Here is a 26,255-nt window from a genome sequence, read left to right as displayed (position 1 = left end):
TCAGCAGAATGAGAGAATTAGACAATATCAGCCTTTAGAATTTAAGGTTATAAAAGATTTAAAAGGTATGGTTGCTCAATATGGTCCAAATGCCCCATTTACACAGGCACTATTGGATAATGTAATAGAGTCAAATTTAACACCTCAAGACTGGAGAACTTTATGTAAGGCTATACTGCAAGGAGGTGGGTTTTTTTAACTTTGGAGTTCAGATATGGAAGGTTCAAGGGACTCTGATGCAAAGACAGGAGAATAAAGGGTGTTTCAAATGTGGTAGTATGAGTCATGTTAAATATCATTGCTCTAAGAAATTAGGAGCCACAAACAGGCAGCAGTCAGGCGCTGCCCCAGGAATCTGTCCTCATTGTAGGAAAGGGAAGCATTGGGTCAGAGACCATAGATTTCAAAAAGGTTTTCAAGACAATACCTTGTCGGGAAACAAGTGGAGGGGGCTGCCCCAGTCCCCCTTCCTAAAACAACAGGCAGCATATGGGGTCATGAGGCTGCCACACAGCCAAGGAAATTTGTCTTTGAACTTTTCAGGGCAACCCCAGGAAGTGCAGGATTGGACCTCTGTTCCACCTGTCACACAGTATTAACAGGAGAAATGGAAGTTCAAATTTTGCCTACTGGAGTCTTTGGGCCTTTGCCTACAGAGACTTGGGGGTTGCTTAATAGGGAGGAGTAGCTCAATTGTGAAAGGACTGCAGATTTATCCAGGTGTTATTAATGGTGATTATCAGGGGAAAATTAAGATTATGGCTGCTTCACCTCATGGTGTTATCACAGTACCTGCTAATCAGAGAGTTGCTCAGGTCAGAGGTAATTCTGATCCAAATTCTCCTAGATTTTTAACTTGAGAAGGAATGTCAGCTTTACAACAGAGAGAAAGAGCTATTGAAAATCAATTTGTTACTTATATAGATTATTCTTTACCTTTGCATTTGTTAATTTTCAATATAGCTAATGTTCCTACGGCATTATTATGGCAAAAAGCACCTCTCATGTGGATACGTTCAAGGGTGTCTCCTAAGCATAATATCTTACTATACAATGAGGCAGTAGCTCATATGATCATGCTTGGTAGAAAGCAAGCGCTGACTTATTTTGGCAAGGAGCCAGATGTTATCATTCAGCCTTTTACTTTAGAGCAAGATTCTTGGTTGAAACAGCATAGTACAGATTGGTTGCTTGCTCAGATAGGATTTCAGGGAGTTATAGATAATCATTATCCTCAGGATAAACTGATAAAATTCTTAAATGTGTATGAAGTGATATTTTCTAACATGACTTCTTTACAGCCTTTGAGTAATGCCCTTGTGGTATTCACTGATGGTTCTTCTAAAGGACGAGCTGGATATCTTATGAATAATCAACAGGTCATACAGACTCCTGGCCTCTCAGCTCAGTTAGCTGAATTAACAGCAATATTAAATGTGTTTCAAGATGTTGCTGATGTTCAATCTCTTCATTGATAGCCTGTACATGGCACAGTCAATTCCTTTATTAGAAGCTTGTGGTACATTTAATTTTAATACTACAGCAGGATCCTTATTTTCACAATTGCAAAATGTCATTCTTGCATGGAAAAATCAGTTTTGTATTGGCCGTATACGAGCTCATTCTGGTCTTCGTGGACCATTGGCTGAAGGTAATAATTGTATTGACAGAGCTCTTGTAGGAGTCTTAGTTTCAGATCCTGTTGCATTAGCTAAACAGGATCATAATAAATTCCATCTTTCTAGCCATACCTTAAGACTCAAACATAAAATTTCCAAAGAACAAGCAAGAATGATTGTAAAACAGTACCCTAGTTGTGTTATTTTGTCTCCAGTTCCACATTTTGGGGTAAATCCAAGAGGCCTTATGCCCAATCATATTTGGCAGATGGGTAATAACCCATTATGCAGAATTTGGAAAGCTTAAATATATACATGTTTGTATTGATACTTGTTCAGGATTCATATTTGCTTCCCTGCATACAGGAGAGGCCTCTAGGAATGTAATTGATCATTGTTTACAAGCCTTTAATATTATGGGCTTACCTAAAGTTATTAAGACGGACAATGGGCCAGCTTACTCTGGCAAATATTTTGTGTCATTTTGTGAAAATTTTGGCATTAAACATAAAACTGGGATTCCCTATAATCTAATGGGACAAGGGATTGTTGAATGTGCACACTGCAGTCTTAAAAATTGGTTTTTGAAAACTAAAGGAGGGAATTTGTATCCTCCTAGATCTCCAAAGGCACACCTTGCTTTTGTGTTATTTGTTTTAAACGTTTTGCAGACTGACATAAAATGTCAGTCGGCTGCAGACCGACATAGGCATCCTAATACTTCAAGTTCGTATGCCATGGTGAAGTGGAGAGATCCACTCCCTAATACTTTGCATGGTCCAGACCCTGTTTTGGTTTGGGGCAGAGGGTCCATGTGTATTTTTTCTCAGAAAGAGGATGAAGCTCGTTGGCTTCCTGAAAGATTAATATGCCAGGTGGACTCAGATCCACAGCCTTCTTAGTAAATGTGTTTAAATGTACTGCTGAAAAGTCTTTTTTCTTTTTCTTTTGTTTTGAGATGATAGCTTTTTCTGTCACTCTGGAAATGCCCTCTTGATCTGGAAAAATTTGCTTTCTCTCAAAGCAAAATAAACAATTCGAATTCACTTGCTCATGCCTGGAGCAAAAGTAAAGTCACTCCTACAGCATTTAGCTGTTTCAGGCTGGTGAAATCCCGAAGTACTAGCCTGAATTTACTACTTTGCATTTGAATTGAGGCTTATTCTCAGTAAAGGTTCCCAGAATTGGAGCTGATATTTTGTAGCTCAATCAGGTGCCTACACTTATCTCCAGTACAGTGGCCTGCAGCTTTAAGATAGCTTCAGAAAAGGTGGTATTCAAAAAGACTGTGGCAGTTTGTGGACTTTGCAGTCAACAAAGGCATGTCTTGGTATTAAGTGCACAGAAGAAGGTGCATTTTGAAAACCTGTGTTCTTTGGGCTAGGTCTCTGGCAAAGAAATCAACCTAAGACAGAGGTACATGCCAAGTGGCTGTGTTTTTGAAAAAACACGAAATAAGCCCGGTTTGTAGTAGAACCCAAACTAGATCTATGGGTTCTCAAAGACAGGTCAGATAATTTGCCAAGAGATATTATATTGCAGATGATATTCACCCAGGCACCATGAAAATTTCCTGTGCAAAACCGTGATGTTTGATTATATCTTTGTTCTGCAATGTTTTAAAATAAAAAGGGAGGAATTGTTACATCCCCTCTTCACTTTAGTCATCTTTCAGACTCCTGGCAGCCTCTGTTTGGGGGCTAACACCTGGGAGCTAAGACAGATGCTCTCTGTTGACTGTTTGTTTGTCTTTGAAGAAGCCGCCTGACCATGCCCACTGCCTGAGTACACCAGCCAGACAGCCTGAAGATCTTCTGAACATGGGGACTTTGGCACCTGAACTTTCATTGTAGTGTAATCTAGAGACTTGTTTTCAGTTTCTCCTGTGACTATAAAAACCCTGGTTTATTCTCAGTAAAGTGGAGCCTTGATTGGGACACAACTTGGCTTCATGTTTTCTCTTTGCATTTCAAACCCTCTATTTCAGGTCCTTTATTCCCTCCTGGCTGAGTAGAACCCATTCTTGAAACTGCGGGCAGTTTCAAGAAAGGCTTGGAAAGTCATCAGTCCACTGTGCAGCCTTAGATGAGAGCATTGTGGTAGGCTTCTGGGAGACTGAAACCTTATTGATATTTTACTAAATTTTAGAACTCAGTGGTACAGTAAAATTACATCTTAGAAAATTCCCTCAGCTGAAATGGAAAACTGCAGAAGAGTATCCTAACATATGAATCAGAGGAGACAATGACAGAATTTGAGAACACAAGAGCAAGCTCAGTCCAACACAGGTCTATTTCCCTTCCCTTATATTTCCATAATAAGGCTGCCATGCCACTTAACAGCCACACTGCTATTTGAAAAATCCCTTACATTAGTCAAATTCCAATTCACTTGAATTCCATTAGTTGTTTATGTCCATGAGTTTAAAACTTTATTCTTCATACTAACAATTGCTTTTTAGCAATATTTTATTGTTTGACATTATAGTGTAATTATATTTTCCCTCACCTTTCCTTCCTACATGCTCCATGCACCTTTTTATTTCCTCTTTCTCCAACCTATAGCCCCCCTTTCCTTTAATATATAAATGTAATGTATATGCTGTTTTCTTTAATATATAAATATAGCCACTTCAGGCCATTAATTGTTACTTGTATGCATATAATAAACCAAGGGCTGACAGTTCACATTAAATAAATGAGGGGTCTTCTCTGAGAAAGACTACCTTGCTGATAGCCAACAGTTCTCTAATTGGACTTAAGACCCATTCAATAAAAGGGAAATCATGCTTGCTCCATCCATCCATCCATCCATCCATCCATCCATCCATCCATCCATGGCTAATGTTAAGGTCACAGATGTCAGAGGAGAATCTGTAATGACCCCTCTACTACCTGAATATTATCCCTTATGAATTTTTAAGAACCAATTTTCCAAATTCTTTTAAGACAAAATGAGGACTTGGTCACTGACAAATCTCTACAGATGAGAGTCCAGGATCTTCAGCCAGAAGTAATACTGACTTGCCTAACTACTCTGCCTTTTTGTCTCTATTCAACTATATTTAGAAAAATGCAAAATAACACATATTTATGGAATATCACATTATTTTCATAGATGAATATGTTATTCATATTTAAAAGAGAATGGATACATCTGTGGCCTTATATTCATTATTTCTTAGTGATGACAACACACAAAGCTTTCTCCAAGCTTATGAAATGCACACTGCAATGTCACATGTGATAAGACTTCTGTGCAGTAGCATACCACAGCTTCTTGATCTTTGCTAGGATATAGTTCTCACCTATTAAATTGCCCACAAAGGTGATTTATACCTTTCAATCCTTGTTTCTAAAACAATTTGAGGACCATGCTTTCGTTTTAAGTATGCCATGAAGTGTTCATGATACTCTAGTGTTAGTTTACTGACAGTCGATCAAGGTGAGGTACTGTGGCACTTTTGCTTTCTGCATTTACAGCTTGTAAATGCTATACACTGTTTTGATGTCTTCTCTTCATTCTCTTGTATTTATGTAATTGTTACTTACATCCTTATGCATTGTCCTTTGATTTTTTTATCCTAAAATTTCCCTGATAATGTCTACATACCTAGATATAGCTGTTTATATATTTTGTAATAAAATGTACAAAAGAAGAGATTATCAGGGGAAATGGTTGGTCAGTACATACTTGATGGTGCATGACCATTTGTACCTCCATTTTCAGGGGATCCACTGCTCTCTTTTAGACTCTATAGACACCATATATGTACCCCATATATGGACACATATGAAGTAAGACACCATACACATACAATAAAATCTTAATAGAAAATAATGAATAAAACAAAACTGAGATATAATCCCTCACATGCAAAGAAATCATTAATATGATTACTGACAACTGGCTTCTGTTTTGCATTTTATTCTAAACCAACACATTTCTCTTTGCTTTCTTTTTTTAAATATGTTTTTTTATCTTTCATACATTGGTGTTTGACTGGATGCATGTCTGTGTTGGGGTGTCACATTTCCCGGAACAGGAATTACAGACAGTCATGAGTTGCCTCATGGGTGCTGAGAATATGAACTCAATTCCTCTGCAAAAGCAACCAGAGTTCTGAACTCCTGGGCCACTCGCAAATAGAGGCATTTTTCTCAATGCACAAAAAAAATTAATGGAAATGTCATTTTCCTTGTTTCTGCCAACATTCTTTTCACAGTATGCCATCCCATAGTCTATGCAACTGAAAAGAGTACTTAACACCACATGACCAGTACTTAACACCACTTATCAATCATTACCTGTCTTATCTACAACATATAACTATTGAAAACTAATAAGCCACTGGGAGGGTTGAAATTGTTTTGTTTGTTGCAAAATTGGTCTTATAAATGAATAGTATCTTTTTATGATAGGCTGAAAAGAAAAGATATTTTAGGAATTTTTTCTTTTCTTTCTTTTACTTTTTCTTTTTCTTTTTTTTTCTTTTGAAGCAGAAGCTTGCTTTCCAGATCTTGCTAGTCTCAAACTTAGAATCCTCCTATCTTCAAAGTGTTTAATTGCTGGCATGTGAACTAAATAAATAACAAGAGAAAGAAAGAGAGGGGGATTTTAAGTTTGAGAGCAAACTGGGATACTTAGTGAAAGCCTGCTGGAAATAAGAAAAGGAGGGAGGTGAGGGCTGGAAACAATGAGACCAGGGAACTCTACTGTGAACTAGAAATATAGCACAAACACAGTAGACAGCATTTTCTCTCATTTGAAAATCAATGATTGTTAAATATTTATTTGTACTCCTTTTCCTTCTAAAAATATGAGCAATAACACAAGTCTTTTTAAACTTCATTCTTAAAAATACTTGTTAGGAACAAACATATCTATTTCTAAATGAGTTTTTATTAACAAGTTAAATATTATATATATATATATATATATATATATATATATATATATCAACTCAAACATTACTATTAGTATTTTTCTACTTTATTCATCTAGCTGGAACATCAAAATATAAGTGCAATCCCCGAAGGAGAAAGGATTTAGAAGAAATATTATAGAAGTAACATGAATTGGATAAATCATACAGATACTACTAAATGTCAACCTTGGCTGGCTGTGCTAACATCAGGCAAAATAATGATTTATTACAAAATCTCTCCTACAAACAAAGAAGTACAAAATGTGCTGGTCAAAAGGGTCAATCTACTATAACAATATGTCACAATACTTATGTTTGTGTTCATGTTTTATGCCTGTCCTCAGCCTCAAAACTGCTGGAATTTAAAAAAAAATAGCACTAAAATAAAAGCTGGAGCATATAATATTTTTATCTATAAAAATATTTAGAGTTCTAGAGAAAAATCAGTAAGAACAGGGCAGAGTTCAACACTACATTAAATAGAGCAAGCAGACAGAACTAAGGCAGAATGAGCATACTTCTCTTGGTTGGAGGAGACATTCATTAGCAGAGATCATGTATAAGACAGGTGAGTAAATATCAACGAACATAAAAAATAGAAATCACACAGAATATGTTCTCTGACTCTGGTAAAATAACAGCAATCAAAAGAAGAACTGCTAAACACACAGGTATGAGAGAGTTAAATACAACCAGAAGACAAATAATCCAAGAGAAAGTGGAGAATAGATTATGTGGAGATGACATACATTCTAATGCCCTGGGGCATGCAGAAAGTAGTATACAGATGGGGATCCATAGCTGTGTGCTCACATCCAAAGAGAAACTTTAAATGTTTATCCCAAGTTTGTACCCTAATTAAAAATAAAGTTAAGTAGAAAAAGAAGAGCAAACCAAACCAATTCTTGCAGAAGGTGGAAATAATAATTATTATAACTGAGAAAAATTAAACAAAAATTGAATAATGATAAAGGTAAAAGAACTAAAAGTCAATTTATTAGGAATTTCAAAATAACAAATCTCTAGCAAGGGTGATGAATTAAAGAATTGAAGACTCATATTATTAAAGCCAGAAATCTAAGTGAGACATTGTTATGGACCATAAAGAAACAAGATGGATAATATAGATTTAAAAGAAATCCTTGGAACTCATAAAAACACTAAAACTCACTCAAAAGGAAAGAAAAGGGATCTGAAGAATTTCTTGTAGACCCAGATAGTAAAGACATAACTTAGCAAAAACAAACAAACAATAAAACAAACAAACTGCAACAACAAATCCTTGAGCAATTGGTTCAAAACAATCTATCCCAAATAAGATTCTCTCACAGATGTATGAACTAACAACAAAGTATCCTTATTGTTCTAGAAAATTGAATTTAACACTCTCTACTTCATCTATGAGACCAGCTTTGCTATCAGAAAAGACAAAGAAAGCACCAATTTCACTCCAATATATTTGATGGAAGCATGCAGAAATCCTCAGCAACATAGTACCAAGCCAAATACAGCAGCAAGTTGTACACCAAGAGAATCCAAGGGTGGTATAACACAAGGAAATAATCAATAAAATATACTATATTGATAGAACACAAATGAATAATTACACAGTCTCAAAGAGTGATGGAATTTTGAGTATGTTTTCATGAAAAGAATTTGACAAACTAGGGGTTAAAGAGAAGATCCTCACAAATAGGAGAGTCTCATAGTATATTAAAGTCCTGGATGATGTGAAGCTGAAATAATCTTTTAGACAATAACAAGCACAAACTCATGACCAATTTTTACCATTTTCAGACAATTTTGCATGGAAATTTCTAGCTATTGAAACTAAGTAAAGAGAAATAGGAAAGCACTCCAACTGGAAAAGAAGTAAAACCATCATAGTCTGAGGTTTGTACTGATCTTATACTTAAAATGTCATAAGAATCCATACAAACAAGGCTGGAGAGATGGTTCAGCAGGTAAAAGCACTGACTGCTCTTCCAAAGGTCCTCAGTTCAAATCCCAGCAACCACATGGTGGCTCACAACCATCCATGATGAAGTCTGATTCCCTCTTCTGGGGTGCCTGAAGACAGCTACAGTGTACTTACATATAATAAATAAATAAGCCTTTTAAAAAAAGAATCCACACATACAAATAAGGAACATCCACTGTGGGTAAAAATATAGGACAGATAGGGTCTAAGGAGGGACATTTGTTTGCAGAAATTCTGGAAACTTTGTTGCTGGACAAAGCAGCTAAAGTGAGACTCCGAGCATTTATGGAATTCCTTGGCTAACTTCAGCCTTTTTTTCCCCTAAAGAGGTATCTCTGAAACTCACAACTTGGTCTCGGTTAGGAAGAATAATTCAGAGAGAATTAGATGCAAGGGGACTAGAAAACATTCCTAGAGATGGTTTTCATCTTTGGAAAGAAATACAAAGAATAATAGATAAAAGTGACAGATTAGAGAAAAGCAGAACACTGCAGATAGAAGAAAAAATAGAACCTGAAGATTCTCTCTCTGTGTCTCTCTCTCTGTCTCTCTCTGTCTCTGTCCCTCTCTCTGTCTCTGTATCTCTGTCTCTCTGTCTCTCTCTCTCCCTCCATTCCTCCTGCTCCCCCTCTTCCTGTCCCTCCCCCTCCCCCTCTCTCTGTCCCTGTCCCTCTCCCTCTCTCTCTGATGAGGTTGAGGGTTCTCCTCTTCCTGCTGGGTTTGTTCTCCCACCTCCAGCTGCAATTTCTTCTGCTCTTAAAACCCACCCATCTAGTACAGTTTCTGATAGCATAGAAACTTTTTTTTGCTGATTCTTTTTATCTCTTACTGAGATTATTAAAACTTTCTTGTTCCCCTGAAAAGAGAATTAATTCCTTTCAAGTTACAGTACAGGTCTCTGATGCAAGAGGCTATGCATAATACCCAGGAGATGAGAGGGAGGATACATGAAGGGATTTTTTTCTTTTCTAGTTAATAGAATGCCTGATTGTAATAACCTGAAAAAGGAGTTAGAAATTAGATTCCCAATCAATTTAAAACTCTTAAGGATTTTAAGCAGGCTCAATATGAACCAACTGCCCTTTTACATTGTCTGTCCCTGATTCTGTTTCTGGGGAAATTCTTCTTCCCTCTGGCTGGAGAATCTGAAGCAAAAGCTTGTCTAAAAGTGAATATTTACTGTGGAAGACTGAATTATTCACATTTATTTCAGGACAAAGCTAATAGAAACCAACAAAATTATGTGCCCATACTTTTGAAATGTTATAGGACAAGGCATATATATAGTGGTGCTCAATGATGGCTCACATATCTCGCTCCCTGATGCTTATGGGTAAATCAGTGATTTGTCTTTAAAGGGATGGCATAAGTCACTGGATTCTGGGTGGTGGGTGGTGGAAAAGGAACTTTTTGCCATTAGACAGGGACCTGACAAACCATATCCAGATTTTGTTTCTTGTGGTTTGCAAGCAGGCAGTCACTAGACAGTTAATGGTGAGGCTGAAATAATTACGGTTAGACAACTGGCATTTGAGAATGCTAATGCTGCATGCTAGACTGCCATCAGTCCTCTTAACATCAAAGAGATGTTAATGGTTATGTCTTGTTTGGGGCTGATATAGGACCTTCATATACTCGAGTTAACACTGGCTAAAGCCCTTCAAGAGCAGACTATACCTCAATTATTGGCAGACATTGAACAGCATCAACAAAAACAACCACAAAATGAATTCAGGCAAATAGTCTATCACAAGGCTTTTTCTAGAACTTTAAAGAGAGTTCAAAAATTTCCTCTTGTCTTTATTATACATTATATCGATGGTGTTTTGATTTATACTAAAATAATAAAATACTAAAGGACCTGTTTACAAAAATTAAGATTGGATTAATCCTTTTTTTATTCATTATTAAAAATACCAAAATCTTTGTTAAATACATTAGATGACTTATCACTGGCTTTTACTATTTTATACCATTGTAAAAAATATTAAAAACTAACATTTCATGTTGTTGTTCATCCTAAGGGGCTGCAAACCTTTCAGCTCCTTAGGTCCTTTCTCTAGCTCCTTCACTGGGACCCTGTGAAGAGCATGGATTGGTGACAAGGAGGAGGGGGAGGGAATAGGGTTTTTTTTTTTGGTTTTTGGTTTTATTTTATTTTATTTTTTCTTTTTTTAGGAGAGGAAACTGGGAAAAGAGATATCATATGACATGTAAATAAAGAAAATATCTAATGAAAAAATAACCTAATATTTCTCCTAAATAGACCTAGTGGACAATAAACATTCCTTAAAAATAAGGAGGGCCCTAGGGAGCTGTGACTACTCCTCAGAATATTTTATCTTCTAGTTTGTATACTTTGTTTTTTTAAGTTTCGATGAGGATGCCATTATTGCTGCAGAATACTTTTGAGCCCTTCCTAAAAGGTCACGTCCTTTGAAGAGAAGTTATATCTGGCCAGCTGAAGGGTTTCAGTAGTTCACTGGAACTGAGGTTATGTTTGTATCTTTTCTTCGGAATTCTGAGAAGCAGTTATGGACTGATTGGAACTATGTTAGATGGACAAAGAGATTCCAAAATGCTTGCAGAGGTTCTACTTGAAGAAAAGGGTGATGGAGGTGTCAAGCTTTGAAGAATAGTCTGCCTAGCAACAATGATTCTGATGAAGAAATTAATCCAGGAAGCATGGAAGCTTGACAGGACAATTGGTCTTAGACACTAATTGTGCATCCTGTAAAGTTTGTAAATATCATAGTATCCTGGCAACTACAACAGTATAGATCCTGGCAATTGCCACCATATTTAATTCTTCATGGTCATATCAAGTGGCCTTGGCCAGGTAAGTAACCTCAGGCACTTACAAAAATCAACACCAAAAAGACAATTTTGACTCTAGGGTTCAACTTAACCTTTATTCCAAACACAATGAAAATAATTTATGATAATCCAAAAATGTGAAATGACATTTCCCATTGATGGTATAGAAACTTCCTGCTTTTAAATTCAGCATTCCCCAAAGTAGTCTATTCATTTAGTAATAGTAGTATCAAAAAAAGTAATCTATTCATTTAGTAATATTAGTATCAAAAAAGTACTCTATTAATTTAGTAATATTAGTATCAAAAAAGTACTCTATTAATTTAGTAATATTAGTATCAAAAGTACTCTATTCATTTAGTAATATTAGATTCAAAAAAGTAATCTATTCATTTAGTAATATTAGATTCAAAAAAGTAATCTATTCATTTAGTAATATTAGTTTCAAAAAAGTAATCTATTCATTTAGTAATATTAGTTTCAAAAAAGTAATCTATTCATTTAGTAATCTTAGTATCAACATCCCATTTGCTTTGTTCAGAAAAGGAAGAGTGGTTTTTAAAAGCTACTTAAAGTGTGAAGTGTATAGAGCATCTAAAACAATCCCTAAAGAATAAAAAGATAGAAAAACACAATTCAAATGCTCATAATTCCCAATAAAGGAACCTAACATGGTACTCAGAAAACTACAAGTATACAATTTAATTAAACAGAATGATGTTGACAAAGAATAAAATCACCTTCATATTTATGTTCACCTGGTGTTCAACAAAGCACTAAGATTATATACTGAGGAAAACATATTTTCAGCAAATGATGCTGAGAAAATTGATTTTACACAGGTAAAGGAATGAAATTGGGGTATTGCCCCTACCATGTACAGAAAGAAACTCAAGACATGGCAATGGATGTACATAAGAAATAACACTATAATACTATAACTAGTAGGAGAGAGAGAGGGGTGGATGGAGAGAGAGAGAAAGAGAGAGAGAGAGAGAGAGAGAGAGAGAGAGAGAGAGAGAGAGAGACAGACAGACAGAGACAGAGACAGAGACAGAGACAGAGACAGAGACAGAGAGAGACAGAGAGTGTCCTGGTCATCTTAGAATTGACCAAACACTTTTATGTAGCACACTAAAAGCAAGAGCAAAAACCCCATATAAATTGATTATAAAAATTAGAGGTTTTTGTCCATTGGTGAACTTTATTAATGAAGAAAAAAGATAGCATCCAATATAGGGAAAATACCATCATGTATTTGGTAAGAGATTTCTGTTTAGATTATGAAAAGAACTCATTCAAGTCAAGAATAAAAGAAGTAACAAAACACCTAAGCCTTGGCAAAGATACCAACAATCATCTCTAAGAAGGCCGACAAACAGTTGAGAAGTCGCTGAGACAATATCCAGCATCACTGGCTACCAGGGAAACTCAAATGACATGAATGAAGTGTCATTTCACGTCCACTTGAGAGGCTACGCTTTCAGAAAAAATAACAAGCACTGTCAGTTGCAGCATTTACACATCACTGATGGTGATGAAATGGAATAATTTCCATGGAAAGAGTAAGTGCTCCAAAACGGCTATACACAGAATTGCATATGGTTTTGCAGTTCCATAATAATGCATTTACACAGATATCAGAGAATGCTATTTCAGTAAAAGTTGTATATAAATGCTCATGGCAGCATATCTGCAGTAGGGAAAAGGTATAAACATTTAGAATACCTAGGAAGGAAGGAATGGATAAGAAAGTGAGGAAACTCTTAAGGGAGTGCTATTAGAATAAAATCATGCATGTGCTGAAATGTGAATAAGAAACAAGAGCTTGCTAAATGAACTAAGTCCTACTGAAAATGTCACACTTGTAATTTTACAAATATTTTTCCAACAGGTAAACCAACAGAAAGCAGGTAGGCACATACTAGTGAAAGCCAGGAATGTGGAGTGACAACTTAATGGGTACAGTATTAACTTTGGGAGTGGTGAAACAGTTCAACTAGAGATATGAGGCGGCGTACCTGTATGTGTATATGAGTATATGTATATATGTACATATGTATGTCTATATACAAATATACATTTATATACACATATATGTATGTGCATATATATGTATATAACTACATATGTATACACATATACATGCATGTATATGTGCATATGTACACACATATTTACATATGTATAAATATGTGTATGTATATATATATGTATGTTTATATGTATACATACACATGTGTGTGTGTACTGTAATGGTCATAAGTGCCATTGAATTGATTATATTTTCCTTAAATCATTACATGCAAATAAAAGTCACTTAAAATGTTTTGGTATGTCATAGCCACAGAAACCTGAATCTCTGAAAATGCTTTTCTTCTCTTTGGGGATGACTCAGGGAAGGTTCACTTAAGGTATCCTCAGTGTGATGTGATGTTGAAGAGGCATTTCCACTTTTATTCTTTAACCTTGAGGAAGTCCATTCTGGTACTCTTTATTGTGTTCTACTGACTTATTCGTCCATTTCTTTTATCAATATCAAATTATCTTGAGGCTCATAACAGTTCAAAATAATTATTTCAATTTCTAGATTGATGCTTATTGGAGATTTGGATAGAAACTATGTTTAAAGACTAACACAAATTAGCATGTTGACATTTTAACAATATACACATGGACAGGCCATATTTACCTAATTGATTTACCTTTTCCACCTCAGAAATGTCTCATAACTTCTTGAATAAACAATGTGCTCATTTCTCATCAAGTTTATTTCTAAATATTTAATGTTCTTTGATTCTATTGGAAATGTTATTTTAAGACATTATCTAATTTATATTGTTACTTAAATACAATTGGTGTTCATAAATTAACTTTTCATCTAGTAGCTACGCTAATTTTTCAAACTAATCTCAGTATTGTGGCAGGATTTTCCCTGTCCAATTAATTTACATAGTAGTATAACATGAGGCCTGGGACTGGACAGGGAAAAGGGAGGTGGAGGTAAGAGTTGCAATGACAGGGAGGGAGGTGGAGGTAAGAGTTGCAATGACAGGGAGGGAGGTGGAGGTAAGATGCAATGACAGGGAGGGAGGTGGAGGTAAGATGCAATGACAGGGAGGGACACAGAAGAAAAGGAGAAGGAAGCAAGATGGAGGACAAACAGGATGATTCAGATTCTGCATGGCTTTAAATAGCCATAGGTAGACACAATATCATATAGGGGTAGAATAATTGGGGTAGTTTATCTAATCCAGGTGGGTAGCTTGTACCATTATCAGTAGGCCCTGAATTTATTGTGTTGGCATCTTGTGTATTGAGAATTTATTCATATATAAATCTGACTAATTATAATCTTCTAGAGTTTCCTTTTACTGGGTGACTGGAATGTTGGACCTCTGGCCACAGGAGGTTTACAGCTGAGAAGGTACAGGTAGCACTGAGACAAGCAAACCATATCTGAGAAGATCATGATTGGTCACTGTCAGGGCTAGCTTAGAGATGGCGAGACCACCGCTGAGGCAGAGAGTAGCTGGGAGTAGTGCAGGAACTTGCCATTATATTTTTATAAATTCACATATATTATTCAATTTTACAATGGTGAAGTTTATGAATATGTTTTACATGCTCTGTGGTCTTTTCTTGCTTGATTTCATTGGCTGATACTTCTATAATGAATGTTATAAACATTTATTGAACAGAAATTTCAAACGCTTGTGCTCAGTTACAAAGGAAAGGTATTCACTAGTTTGATAAACAATATGACATTGGAGGTGAGATTTTCAATTTTCCCTTTCTTAGACCAAGGCCATATTTTCTTACTTCTATTTTAATAGGAATTTTGATCATAATGGTTATATCTTGTCAAGTGCTTCCTCCATTGAAAAGATTGTGTAGTTTTTCTTAATCTGTTTATTTTTAGGTTAAAGTGAATGACACAAATTAAATCTTGACATATTACATAAACCTTGGATTGCTTGGATGAAACAAATAAACTAACTTATTACTCTTTTGTTGCAACATTTGATAAAAGTCTTTGTGCTTGTAATGGTTAATTTTGTCAATTTGTGATTGATGAACACCTAGGAGATTATAAAACATGCCCTGGTGTGTGAGTGTGTGTGTGTGTGTGTGTGTGTGTGTGTGTGTGTGTGTGATAGATTGTATTGATAGAGCTTGAGTAGTTTAATTCCTTAAAGGGTTAAAATCATAGCAGCTTTGTTGGGAAGTAAAAAGATGAGGTTGGACTTGGAACAAGGAACAGAATCACTGAGACAAAACTTGGAGGTGACATCTTGCTCTGTCCTTTCTGTATTGTTTTGTCTCTGCTTCTTACCTGAAATGGTGGGGATGGATTAGGTTAATTAAGGTAGGAATACCCCCAATAGATGTGTTACATCTTTTAGGCTGGAGTTCTTGACTTCAAAAGAACAGAAAGTTAGTGGAGTACAAGCATCCCCCTTTCCCTGCATCCTTATCAGGATGACTTATGACCAGCTGCTACCTCATGTCCTGCCATTGCTTTCCTTTCATGATAAACTGTAAGCCAAAATCAAAATTTTCTGCTTTAAGTTGCTTTTAACAGGCATCTAGTCATGCCACAGGACAAGGAACTAATACATTCATCCTGACCCTATTTTATCAATAATGTCAAAGTAGTCTCCTAAAATGAGTTGAAATATGAACCATTATGTTTCTCTATTTTCCATAACAAATTCCTGTGACACAATTTCCTCTCCCCTCAAATGTTTTGTTCTCAGTGAGGATATTTTAGCTTTAGGTATTTATGTGGTAAATTGTTAGATTAACTTAATTTCCTTCACTGATAGAAGAAATGTAAAAATTTCTATTTTACTTCAATCAACTTCAGAGGATGACTTTCTAGGAATTTCTTTTATATCTATTGTCATTTCTATTGATATAGGTCATACAAATTATTTTCTAACTAGCCTTTTAGTATTTTTACCACATGTGATCAAAGTGCTTAACCTTTCAATTGGTGTGGTTTATATTGTAGACATCTTTCTAGATCTATATTTTCAAACAATCAGTGGCTAGATCTATTTTTTCTTTTCAATTCAATTTCTTTTAATAATTTTCATTTAACGCATTCTGTTTTTAATCATAATTTGCTTTTTAAATATGAATTCTGATATCACCCATTTTGTGCTACTTTTATTAAAATTTTTATAGTAGAGCTAGAAATGTCTTCCTAAGTACTTCTACTTTAGTTTTCATCTGTAATTTTATATATTTATAGATCAAAATGTTGTCTAATTTCTTTGTAATTTCTGTCCCTAACTCATGACTTTTTTTTTCCACATGTGCAATTTGAATTTTAAAATTTAGGAGAGCATGACACATTGTTTATCTTTCTGAACATATTTTCTGGAGTGAAAAATTATATATTCTAACTTTATTTGGCATAATATTCTGTAAGTGTCAATACTCAAAGTAGTTGGTTGTATTGTTGAAATTTCCTGTATCTTACTTATGTTCCTGTTCTACATACTCAGCCTATCTTTAGCTCTGTAAATTTCCCATCATATTCTTAAAAACCTTTGTTCCTGATTATATGTAATGCTTCCTGGATTTATATTATAAATTCTCCCCTCCCCTGTCTGTCTCCCTCCCTCCCTCCCTCTCTCCTCCCTCCCTTTCTTTAGAACTGGAGATTCAAGGCAGGGTCTTGTGTGCATGCCAAGCAAGAATACTAACAATGAGTTATATTTATACCTGTGAATTATGTTGTCCTGGTTCAATAACATTTTTATGAGATATTATTATGAGATAATTTCCTATTTTTGGTACTTGTTTTCATCTCAAATTTCATTTTGTCTGTTATTGCTTCAGCCATGGAGGCTCCTTTATATTTTGTATTTAAAACTTTCTCTGCCTGTTTCTTTTGGGTTGTTTGCTTTTAATCTATGCTCTTTTTATCTAGCCTGATAGTATTTTCTTTTTTAAAAAAATATATTTCAAATGTTGTCCCTCTTCACATCCCCCCTCCACAAGCTTCTACCCTATCCCCCCATCCCCTTTGCCTCTAAGGGGGTGCTCCTCTACTCACCCACTCCCATCTCACCCCTCTAGCATCTACCTTCTCTGGGGCATCAAGTCTCCACAGGACCAAGCCCATTCCCTCCCACTAAGGCCAGAGAAGCCAATCCTCTGCTCCATATATAGTGGGAGTCACTGACCAGCCTATGTATACTCACTGGTTGATGGCTTAGTACCTAGAAGCTCTGAGGAGTCCAGTTAGTTGGTACTGTTGTCCTTCATATAGGATTGAAATCTCCCTCAGCTCCTTTAGTCCTTTCTCTAACTCTTCCATAAGGGTCCCTGAGCTTAGTCCAATGGTTGGCTGTAAGTATTTGCATCTGTCTTAGTCAGTCCTAGGCAGAGCCTCTCAGAGGACAGCCACGCCAGGTTCCTGTTTGCAAGCACATCTTGGTCGCAGTAATGGTGTTGGGTTTAGAGTCTGAACCTGAGATGGATCCCAAGTTGGGGCAGAGGAGATGGGGGAACCATTAGAAAGTCCCAGACATCAGAGATGTGAGAGACTCCCAGGACCCAATGGGGATGACATTAGCCCAAATGCCCAAAAGTAGTGAGATGGAACCTGAAGAGAACACTTCCAGTAGATAGACACAGGCCCCAGTTGAGGGATGGGGCCACCCACCCATCTCAAAATTGTTGACCCAGATTTGTTCCTATCTAAAGGAAATACAGGGACAACAAAAAATGGAGAAGTATTTACTTTTTATTTGTGAGGTTTAGTCACCTTATTGAGTGTGATTATTGACATTTAGACATAAGCCTCTATCTTCATGTTCTGATTTTTCTCTTTTCATAATCTATTCAATTTATATATTCATGTATTTATTGTATAAGGGTGTGCATTCGTGCCATGGCATTATTATGAGGAATGTAGGATATCTTGCAGGAGTTGGTTACCAATTTGCAATATGTGGCTTCTGGAGTTCAAACTCAGGCTATCAGGCTCTTGGGGTAAGTATGCTTACCCAGTTAGTTACCTTACTGGCCACTTACACTTTGCTTTTATTTGTTGTAACTATCACTTTCTGCACCAGTTTGGAGAAAATTCATAATCTTATTTCTCATTTTGATAAACTTACTAACTTTGTCTATTTTGTGCTATTGTTAAAGGTGATTCAGAAATCAAGATATGTATCTTTAACAACTGCTTCAAAAACAGACATTTTGGTGTATCCAATTGTGACTTAAATTCATTGTTTTTTATTGTCACACACATTTCAAGGATGGTAGTTTGTTATTTCATCATCATTAAAAGCCTCTTGCTAACATTTTGCTGTAACTAGTCATTGTAAATAAATTAATAAGACAAAAAAGAACCTGATGAGGAGTTTGTCACACTGGTAGCTATGCTATGCCTTGGTGGTGTCCTATTTAGAGCATAGAGCCTGCATGTGCGTGGTGTCTGGCACACTCCTTCAGGAAAAGGGATCCTCTAATTTATAGACTAAACTTGAGACAACAGACAGCACATAAAGAGGCAGATAGTGAGAGAGAACTGGAAAGGAAAGGAATGGGGAGGGGAGTGGGGATTCAGAATCAGCTTTGGGGAAGAACAGGAGAGATGGCTACATGGCCCTGAAAATGAATGGAAATCTGCAACTGATGGGGGGAAGTGAGGAAGTGGGGGTACTTCCAGGATGAGATAGAGAAATGGGACAAGGGAGGTACCCAGGAATCAATGGGGGTGGCCTTATCTGTGAATCACTATGTTAGACATATGGAACCTGAAGAGGTCACATCCTGTACAGACATGAACTCCAGTGGAGTGATAGAGACATCAACCCACTCATAAAACTTTCAACCCAAAATTTATCCTGTCTATAAGTAATGGAGACATGAGGGATGGAGCAGAGACTGAGGGAGCAGTCAACCAATTAATAGCCCAATTTGAGACCCATCCTATGGGCAAGCACTAATCCCAAACATTATTAATGATACTCTGTTATGTTTGCAGACAGGAGTATGTTATCCCTTGAGAGACTCTACCCCGCAGCTGACTCAAACAGATAAAGACACCCACAGCCAAACAGTGGATGGAGCTTGGGAACTCTTATGGAAAAAAAGGAAGGAGGACTGTGGGCCCCATGGGGGATAGGAACTCCACAGGAAAGCCAACAGAGTCAACTAACCTGGCTTTCATGTGGGTCTTGAACAACTGCAATGGGGGCTATCCCAAAACATGTTGCCTGTAAATGGAATATGTTCTACAAGCTGCATTGTCTGGCTTCACTGGAAAGAAAGTGCCTAGCCTCACAGAAGCTTAAAGTGTAAGGGTGAGGGAGATACTCAGGAGGGCCCCCACCTACTCAGAAGAGAAGGGAAGGGATGATGGGGGAAGATTGTGGGAAGGGTGACCAGGAGGAGGGCAGTGAATGGGATGCAGGGTGAATAAGTAAAAGCAAATTAAATTAAATTTTAAAAGTCAAAGTGTTGATAAAGGGGAGAGAGAAAAGAGAGAGAAAGAAAGAGGGGTGAGATAGAGAGAAGAGAGAGATATGAAGGATGTTTCATGCAAGGACAGCAGATAATTTCTTAAGTGAGGTATATGTTCATCGTCTTGATTGTGATATTGACAGAACTATTCAATATTTATGGTATTTCAAATCAAATATGTGACAATGACTCAATAGAATTCAGTTGGAAATTTCAATAAATTATCTGCAATGGAAAAAATTACAATCTGCCATGAACACTCAAAGTTATTCCTCCACATCCTCTTTACTACAGCTCTGTGCATCTCCAGTGAGCATTGTTATGCAGGTGAAATGCACAGTTAAATTTCATTATCCACATTCAATTTCCAGTTAGTATATAATGCTTTTTAAAATATTTTAAACATATCTTAATCTTCCTTTCTCTTGTCATTAAAATCAAGCACTCATAGTTTGACCAGTATGGGGAGCTGGTGTATAAGGGTAAATTCAAGTTCTCTTGTCTTTCAAGGTTAACCAGGGTTTGGTAGAAGCCTGGGTACTTAGAAAGCTTCCATGCAGCTCATCATGATAGAACACTGGAAAAACCCAAAGGCGACTAAGGCAGTCAATACTGAGGGATACTTAGGTCAGTAGGACAAAGAAAAGACATGGAAACTAAGCATGAATAACAAAGAAGGGAGCCAAGAGATGCCGGATGGTTTTGTTTGTTTGTTTGTTTGTTTTTTGTTGGTTTGTTTATTTAATTTGGTTTCAATATTCAGAATAAAAATCTTTTTATCTTCTTCTCTAAAAATTTGTATTGCTTTTATGTAAATTTGACATGCTTCAAAGGAGGTCTGCAACAGGCCAGAAGAGGTAAGAGACATTTTTCATGTAGCTCACATTCTTCAAATAACAGAATGTCAGAAAAGATCTCAGGTAGTTACACACTTAAGAAGGTATAAAGGAGTACAGAGAGTTGTGTGCATGAACTTCAATGAAAATTCTGGAATGAAAGTGGATTCATTAGGATTAACAAATAACTAAAAACAAGTATAAAGTTTGAATTCAGTTGTTAAATTTTCTTTACTTCCAAGACTACAAAGACTTGCCAATTTAATAATATTTAAGTAACAAACTTACATGATTTGGAGTCTGGTGATGGAGGAGAAATATTAGATACAGCCAGGTCACTTTTTGATTTTTTAGGCTTCTTTGCACTCATCTGCCAAGGTTTATCATAGCTTCTAAAATCCCTTCTTGTTCCTTTGGGTTCTGTTAAAACAAAATATAAACAAATCATCATAATAAGGATGAAAAATTCTGGCTATGAAATAAAGCATCTTAATTTTTAAAGGTTACTGAGAGAAGCTATGTTTCATAAAACATCAGATTTTTTCTTTCTTTTATACTTTTGTCCATAAATCATAGTTGTGAAGTAGCTTAGCCAGGATATCTTTTTTACCTCGTTGCATGAGTAAATGTGAGAGAAAGAAATTCACTCATCAGTACAGCAGACTCTAACAAGATTTGACTGATATTAGCAATTTCAGTATCAGCTATGATTTGTCATCTAATTATGCCATATTATATATATGGCAACAACAGACAGAAAATAAAGAGGCAGATAGTGAGAGGGAACTGGGAAGGAAGGGAATGGGGAGGGGAATGGGGAATCAGGATCAGCTGTGGGGAAGGACAGGAGAGATAGCTACATGACCATGAAAATAAATGGAAATCTGCAACTGATTTGGGGGGGTCTGAGGATGTGGGGGTACTTCCAGTATGAGATAGAGAAATGGACAAGGCAGGTACCCAGGAATCAATGGGGGTGACCTTATCTTTGAATCACTATGTTAGACATATGGAACTTGAAGAGGCTACCTCTTGTACAGACATGAACTCCAGTGGAGTGATAGAGACACCAAACCACTCATAAAACTTTCAACCCAAAATTTATTCTATCTACAAGTAATGTAGGCACAGAGAATGGAACAGAGACTGAGGGAACAGCCAACCAATTAATAGCCCAATTTGAGACCCATCCCATGGGCAAGCACTAATCCCAAACAATAGATAGATAGATAGATAGATAGATAGATAGATAGATAGATAGATAGAGATAGAGATAGATAGTATCCAGAGTTTCAAGTTCTATGGTGAAACAACAACAGAAACTTTGCCTACATTGTCTACTGTCAGACTTGGAACTAGATACAACACTCTACATTTAAGTTTGGATCAATAGAAAACTTTCATTCTAGAAAGAAATGATGAAATATATTAAATGAAAAATAAAATATTTAAAATACAAAGGAAGATGATAATCTTACAACTATTAAATGTCAGGATCTGAATTTTTGACTTCCCAATGCAAGTAAAATAATCAATGAAAGAAAACAAAATTGAAGAAGAGGTTTTCAGAAAGCTGGATTAAAATATAAGTGCACATATTATTTTAAAGGGAGTTTTTGTGTCTTTTTTTTTAATAATCACTGTTAGAAAACTAAAATTGAATATCACATTAAATTTATATTCAATGCTGGAAAAGGAATTCTGATAGTGTTGACAATTGAATCAGGGACAGAGAGAACATACACTCTCCAGAGTAGAGTCCACAAATTGATACAGGCAATATTGAATGAAGGGGGTTAATGATGTAGATTCAAGGAAACTCAATTTCTACAAAAATGATTTTTCCTGAAAAATTGTAGAAAATATCTTAGCTACGGTTTGGAATATCAAAAGTGTCTGTGTGAGTATAGGTGGGTATCAGTGTGGTATGTGCACATGTTTGCATATACTTTGAAGTATTCCACAAAGGTGCTTGCTTTTCGTTGAAAAATGAAACAAATAGAAAGGTTTCTACTCCACACCACAAAGTGTTGGACATGTGAGGACATGTTGTACCCTGAGCATTTAAAAGCAACAATAGGGTAACTTAGAAATTTTGGAAAAAATATTTCTTCTCTATCCTTAAGCTGTTGAGACATTGTGTAACAGATTAGAGGATGCATCAAAATAATTCAAATCAGGGCAATGACTTAAAAAGACGTCACTAACCACCATCCAAATAATCATTCTATGACTCTGTTAACATCCAAGAACTCATTATTTTCTTTCTCCTTCCATTTCTTCCTTCTGAAACTTTTCCCCTTCTTCTGTGGCCCTTAGTTTCACATAAACAAGCACTCCACCATTTTCAAATCTCCACTTCATATCTTATCATGTACCTCATTTTCCCACAATTCCTTCTTTGCACCCCCATTCTAACATATACACATAGTGAAGGCAGGAGACTTCCTACATTCCAAATGCTTCTGCAATGGGAGGCCTCCACAAGTAAAGGGAAGCATGAAACACCACTCACCACACAGTTCACCACTCCTCATCATTACCCACAGCAATATTCTAGACCTTGCTACAATTTCTCTTGTTCTTCCGACAACATGGATGAAACAGCAACGACTTCTTTAAACGTACACAAAGCAGAGACATTAGACTTTTTTGCTTCAATTCTGAAGAGCTTCATTTCTCTAATATTTCAAACACCACACTGGGTTTTCTTATTCTTCTTATTCTTATTCTGTAGAACCACTCTTCTATAGATTGTCGGGCACAGAGCTCGCCACCATGGCTGTGTGGTGCTCCACGATCATGCTGCAGGTGGTGAACTGGGAGGTGCTTGCCCCAACACTAGGGAGTGTATTGGGGGTGGTAGCGATAAAGGGATTGGGAAAGAATGACTCTAGTGCCACCAGAGGTCCAATACTCTGGAACACAGATTCGAGTGTCGCAGCATCCTAGTCCTTGGAAAACAGGGGAGAACAGCTGAAGGAGTCACAGGTTCTAGCTCCTTGGAATCACAGGTGACACTGGGTACTGTGGAGGAGCTGAAACAAACTGGGAGCCCCAGGGCAGCTCAGTCTGCCCTGAGGCTGAAGGGAAAAAGCTGGCAGGGGCAGGAAGCCATGTTTCAGGCACTGCTGGCATGAGGTGGGGTGTGAGAGTTCTCATTCTGGTCTCAGGGCTGCAAGTGCCCAGCCCACATGGCTGTCTAGATGAAAGGAGGCAATGTATGGTTGTAAGATGTTTTATTTTAGAAAGGAGAGAGAAGAGATAGGAAAGTAGGGGCCAGTCTTCTCCACATAGTCATTCCAGCCATGAGGAAAGACGGGGATGGGAGAAGGAGAAAATAAAGATAAGAAGAGAATAAGAGGGGAGGGAGAGAAGAAGAGGAAAAGAAGAGAGGAGAAGAGAAGAAAAGAAAAGAGAAGAGAAGAGAAGAGAAGAGAAGAGAAGAGAAGAGAAGAGGAGAGAAGAGAAGAGAAGAGAAGAGAAGAAAAGAGAAGAGAAGAGAAGAGAGAAGGGGAAGGGGTAAACTGCTCCTTGTAAGGTGGACTGGGCTATCTGTGGGGCTGCACATACCTGGCTGTGGTCAGTTGACTGGGGGTATGGTCCAGCCAGAATGCTGGGAGCTTGAGGCATTGTCTACATGATTGATGATAGCACAGGCTAGTGGAGTTGGAGAACTCGTGGAATTAGCCTGTATTTGGGAATGTCTCTCTATTTTTTCCATCCCTTGTGAAATATTTCACTGGGTCTCCAAAGTTGAGACTAGCTCAACCAAAATACAGACTGCTTTTTAATGGTCCCACAATAGATGACTTGACATTAATTATCACTTGTAGAGTGGAAACTTAAGGGTTTTTGGAAAGACAGCTGTGCTGGATGGTGTTTTGCTAGGGCAAACATGTGAAGGAATGTTTCTCTGAAGCAGACACAGGTGAAAGGATGTTCTGCTAAAGCAAGCATGTAAAAGAGCACTTGATGAAAGATTCTTTGCTAATGACATGCATGTATTGGTCCACCATTACTTTGCATTTTATTAGCTTAGCTCTATTTACTGGGACTCCTTAGACAGAAATACACCAAAAAATTTCTGGTGGCATGCCATGGCTGCTTTCTACTTCCACAGACTCGGGGTTATTGACAGAGTGATGTCAACTGATAAAGGAGTTTTGCTAAGTCAGACTCATGTGCTGAGGCAAGACCCATGGAGGACCCATGATGTTTGAAGGGAGTAAATATAGAACTTAACAGACAGTGATGGAAGTTTGACTTGGTGAGGCTTGGCTTGTTTATAGAGGTAGCTATGCATGGCTTCTAGGTCTTGAGTCTTTGCTGAAAGAGGCAGCACAAAGAACTCCCTGCACCCCTGCTGCTCTGAATCCCTCCTGAATGAACTGAACTACTGGTATATCCATGAAGTGTTTGCAACTGGATCAAACTGTCAGTGCTGACCTACCTATTGAACTGCTGTTTTCCTGACAATGCATATGGGATCTGCTCTAAAGAACTATTTCTAAACAGGTCCACTTCCCCTGTATCCTTTGATTTCTATAACCTCTGGTAGATGGTGGGCTAGAAGGGAGGTTAAAACATTTAAGAATCCTCATTAAAAATGGGATTTAAGCCAGGCAGTGGTGGCACATGCCTTTAATCCCAGCACTTGGGAGGAAGAGGCAGGAGGATTTCTGAGTTTGAAGCCAGCCTGGTCTACAGAGTGGGTTCCAGTACAGCCGGGGCTATACAGAGAAACCCTGTCTTGAATAATCAAAAATAAATAAATAAATAAATAAATAAATAAATAAATAAATAAATATGGGATTTGAAAAATATAAGGGTGAGGTTCTGAAGTTTTGTTTTAATCGGTAATCTATGAGTACTGATGCTGAAGGTCCTGTTCCCCAATTGGTTCTTGATCCATTAGCAAAGATGCCTGCCAATGGCTAGGTGGAAAAGGCAGGACCTCCAGGTTCCCTCAGGTTGGAGAGAGACTCGGGAAAAAGTTTTACCACCATCCTTGGAGGGAGACAGAGCCACCAGAAATGTAAGAACCCAGGGAAGTGGCCAAAGAGGTAGCAGGAGAAGAATTAGCTATGTCCAGTCATTATTAGCCAAGGCATTTTAACTGGTGTGGTGTGTGTGTGTGTGTGTGTGTGTGTGTGTGTGTGTGTCTTTCTTCAATCAGTGGATCTGAGATAATTTCTAGGTAGTTGCAAGAGTGTGACCTTAAGGAACACAAGGATGGGTAGCAAAAGCTGCATGCAACAGAAAAAATTAAGTTTACACACTACCTTTAAGTACAGCTAGAATCCTGTTTCTCTTGTTTTTAACCATGTCAATCTCTCATACATAGGCTTTTAAATATTGGACTGGGGTTCTATGGAGAAGTCAGTTTCTGCACACAGTTGCTATATTTTATGCCAGGTTTTACACTTAGTTATGTGTACCTTTTGTTCATCAACATTCCCAACTCTTCCACAGAACCTTTGTCCCACCTTCTCCCCAGGTAGTAGCAGCAAATCCACCTGTCTCAGTGAATCATTCAAAACTGATGCTCTGCTGGAGAACACCTCTCTAGTGCTTTCTAC

At 37.1% G+C, this 26,255-nt stretch overlaps 1 protein-coding gene and 1 long non-coding RNA gene across 12 annotated transcripts in view; one reads left to right on the top strand and one right to left on the bottom strand.

Moving 5' to 3' along the window:
• CUNH8orf34 (chromosome unknown C8orf34 homolog) overlaps nucleotides 1–26,255 on the bottom strand; it is a 488,320-nt gene that overhangs the window by 353,781 nt on the left and 108,284 nt on the right. For all 10 annotated transcript variants that reach the window (XM_031366855.1, XM_031366856.1, XM_031366861.1 and 7 more), the window contains one exon: nucleotides 20,962–21,093. In XM_031366855.1, coding sequence (XP_031222715.1) covers nucleotides 20,962–21,093 — 132 coding nt within the window. The remainder of the gene's footprint in view (nucleotides 1–20,961; nucleotides 21,094–26,255) is intronic.
• Nucleotides 11,290–26,255, top strand: part of LOC116088172 — an 84,178-nt gene continuing 69,212 nt past the window's right edge. For both annotated transcript variants that reach the window (XR_004117799.1, XR_004117798.1), the window contains exons 1-2: nucleotides 11,290–11,366; nucleotides 13,239–13,257. This is a non-coding gene — a long non-coding RNA (uncharacterized LOC116088172). The remainder of the gene's footprint in view (nucleotides 11,367–13,238; nucleotides 13,258–26,255) is intronic.

Source organism: Mastomys coucha, unplaced genomic scaffold (assembly GCF_008632895.1).
Source record: "Mastomys coucha isolate ucsf_1 unplaced genomic scaffold, UCSF_Mcou_1 pScaffold14, whole genome shotgun sequence".
Taxonomy (NCBI): domain Eukaryota; kingdom Metazoa; phylum Chordata; class Mammalia; order Rodentia; family Muridae; genus Mastomys; species Mastomys coucha.
This window is presented reverse-complemented; position numbering and strand designations above follow the sequence as displayed.